The 2,983-nt window shown below is 39.5% G+C and overlaps 1 protein-coding gene across 1 annotated transcript; it reads right to left on the reverse strand.

Annotated features, from left to right (window-relative positions):
* Positions 1-494: 494 nt before the first annotated feature.
* CHRM5 (cholinergic receptor muscarinic 5) lies at positions 495-2,081 on the reverse strand. Its single transcript, XM_058855985.1, has one exon. The coding sequence runs from the start codon at positions 2,079-2,081 to the stop codon at positions 495-497; it is 1,587 nt and encodes a 528-aa protein (XP_058711968.1).
* Positions 2,082-2,983: the final 902 nt, after the last annotated feature.

Here is a 2,983-nt window from a genome sequence, read left to right on the forward strand (position 1 = left end):
TTGGGGTTGACAGCATTTACCCTTTAGATAGTCCTTGTCTCATCTCAGCTGATGGTAAAGCCTCAAAACACAAGTAGCACAGACTGCATTGCTTAGTACATTGAAAACTAAATAAACAATGCACTAGCAAAGAACTATAGGAAGAAACAGTTCTACTCTACAGGGATACAGACTTAATGACCTAACCTGATGACTGGATGACCATTCCAGTCTAATTTCTAGTAGTTTATAGTTTACTCCACCTGTTCTCAGGCTGAAAGAAAGGACATAAGACACCAATAATTGCAATGCAATTCTACTGCATAGTCAAAAACAACCCGTGTTGCTCATAGCAGCCACTGACTTTTTTATCCCAAGCACACTACTTCCATGCAAAATTTAACTTTTCAGCAGATTTTTTTACCACTAGACACAACAGCAATGGCTTTGAAAAGACAGAATTTGCTAGGTTACATCAATATCTGTATTTTCCCTTATTTCTTATACAAGAACAATTATGGCAGTCTGGTATTGCCCTGCCAGTATAGTTTCTCTTCCACTTTTTTCTTTTTCCACTGGCAGAAAAGCAGCATCTTAAAAGTCTTCCTGAAAGTTTTATTACAGAGGGCATAACACATGGGGTTAACAGTGCTGTTCACATAGCATAGCCAATATCCAAGGTGCCACAGTGTCAGGGGAATGCAGTCAGAGCAAAATGTGGAGATCAAAACCATGATATTATAGGGAGTCCATGTGATGATAAAAGCCAAAAGAATGGCACTTAAAGTCTGTGCTGCTTTGCGTTCCTTTATAAGAACCATCCGTTTCCTTTTGGTGATTTGGTTATTTATATTTGGATCCATGCTTTTGATGGAAGGGTCCTTTGATAGAGCAGCAGAACAAGGAGTTATTTTTACTTTTCGGCAACCGTTGTTGGCTTCCTGGGTGCCATCAGCCTTAACCACCAAACGGAATTTATAGGCCACACATTTTTTACTTTTTTGTACATGTTCTTTGGTAGGTGACAAAAAGTATTTCTGGTTCTCAAAATCACTTTCTTCAGGTTGGTCTTTGACAACAACATCTGTAGTCTCATTATACTCTTCTGCCTTACTTTTAGATGGACTTCTGTAAGTTACTTGGAAAACCGAGTCAGTGGCAAGTTTATCCTCGTCTTCTGACGATGCGTAGCTGCTGCAGGTGGTTAACTGGTCAGCCTTAGCCCAGTCCATGCAAGTACTTGCTGCCTGGGAAGCCTTCGCTGTAGCTGATGTACTTCGACTAGATGAAGACCAAGAAGCCTGACACCTCTCTCTTTTTACTAAGTTTTGTTGTTTGCAACTGAAGCAAGATTTGAGAAGAGTTTTTTGAGGCTTTACTGTCTCAAACTCTGCCACAGACTCTGAGCCCTGCAGTTCAGCGAGGTCCTTGGTGCGTTTCTCTGTCTCTTTATAAATGCGGCAGTACAGAATGGTCATCACAGACACTGGAATGTAAAAAGCAGCAATTGCAGTACCAAAGGTAATAATGGGTTCATACAGAAACTGTATCTGGCACTCTTCAGGTGGTACTGTTCGTTCACCCACAAAGTATTGCCAGCATAAGATCACGGGTGCCCACAACATGAAGGAAATTAGCCAAGCCATACCAATCATGATGCCAGCTCTTTTGGGTGTGCGTTTGGCCCTGTAAGTTAAAGGCCTTGTGATGGAAAAATATCTGTCAAAACTAATGACTAGGAGGTTCATCACTGAGGCATTGCTAGCTACATAGTCCAGTGCTAGCCATAGGTCACAGGCAAGGCTTCCAAGAGTCCAATGGCCTATGAGTATATAGGATGTATAAAGGTTCATAGAAAATATTCCAATTATGAGATCTGCACAGGCAAGGCTGAGCAAGTAATAATTGTTGACAGTTTTGAGCTGACTGTTAACCTTAAAGGATATCATTACAAGAATGTTTCCCACTATGGTTATTAAGCTTACAATTGCAGTTACAGTGGCAATAGTAATGACTTCCCAGAGGCTATGCCCTTCTAACTGCTTATGGTTGATGGATGAACTGTTTACAACAGTAGAATTGCTGAATAAATTGACTTCCATTCTTGTCCTTGGTGTATTGTCATCAGGACCTTAGCACTGTTGCAAACTGCTTTCTGTACTCAGAAGCATCCTTTTGGAGATAGCTAAAAAGATCAAAGGAAAAAAAGTGGAAATTTTAAGTAGCTCATTAAAGCACAGACTTCCATTAACTATCATGAAAACACTTGTGAAACAACCTATCATTATTTGTGTTCTCTTTTTAGCATTTTGATTGTTATTTCTACAATTGTGAACATAACTAAAACACATAAATGTGTATGCTAGGACAATGTGCTCTGGCATTTTATGACATTTCAAAATACAGTCTAACTATTATTTCATAAGACAGTCAACCACCCCAGCTCTTATATTTTGAATACCTTAGGAATGCTCTACATATTCTCAAAGACAGACATTTAAAGTTTTGCAGTGCAATAAGACAGTGTTGTTTCCTACAGCATTTAAAATGCATGCCAAGGTTTCAGAAATTCTGTAAAAGTCACCAACAGCAAAAAGAGAATAAGCGAGTACTGGGGATGCATGAATTAGGAACCACACTGGCATGGCAACAGCAAGAAACAAACAGGTGTTAGAAGTACTTGAGGCAATGGAGGGCAATTTTTGAGCAAATGAAGCAGGCGAACCCAAGCAGATGTTTGTAGAAAAAACTCTTATCAAGAGATCTTAGGACAGAGGAGACTGATAGGGTTAAGCGTGGAAGTACAGTCTGGGTAGTTTGGATGAGTGAATGGTACAATTGAGGATACAGAGGACTAAACTGAAGAGGAAGAAACAGAAGACAAGCACAGTGGTAAAAAATGCAAATTTAATAACCAATTTCAAATACCAATTTAATGCTTGCATAAGCAGTAAAAGCTGAAAACAGGACTACTCTATTAATGCATACATGCCACTGACATCCA

The sequence above is a fragment of the Poecile atricapillus genome, chromosome 1 (assembly GCF_030490865.1).
Source record: "Poecile atricapillus isolate bPoeAtr1 chromosome 1, bPoeAtr1.hap1, whole genome shotgun sequence".
In the NCBI taxonomy this organism is placed as follows: Eukaryota; Metazoa; Chordata; class Aves; order Passeriformes; family Paridae; genus Poecile; species Poecile atricapillus.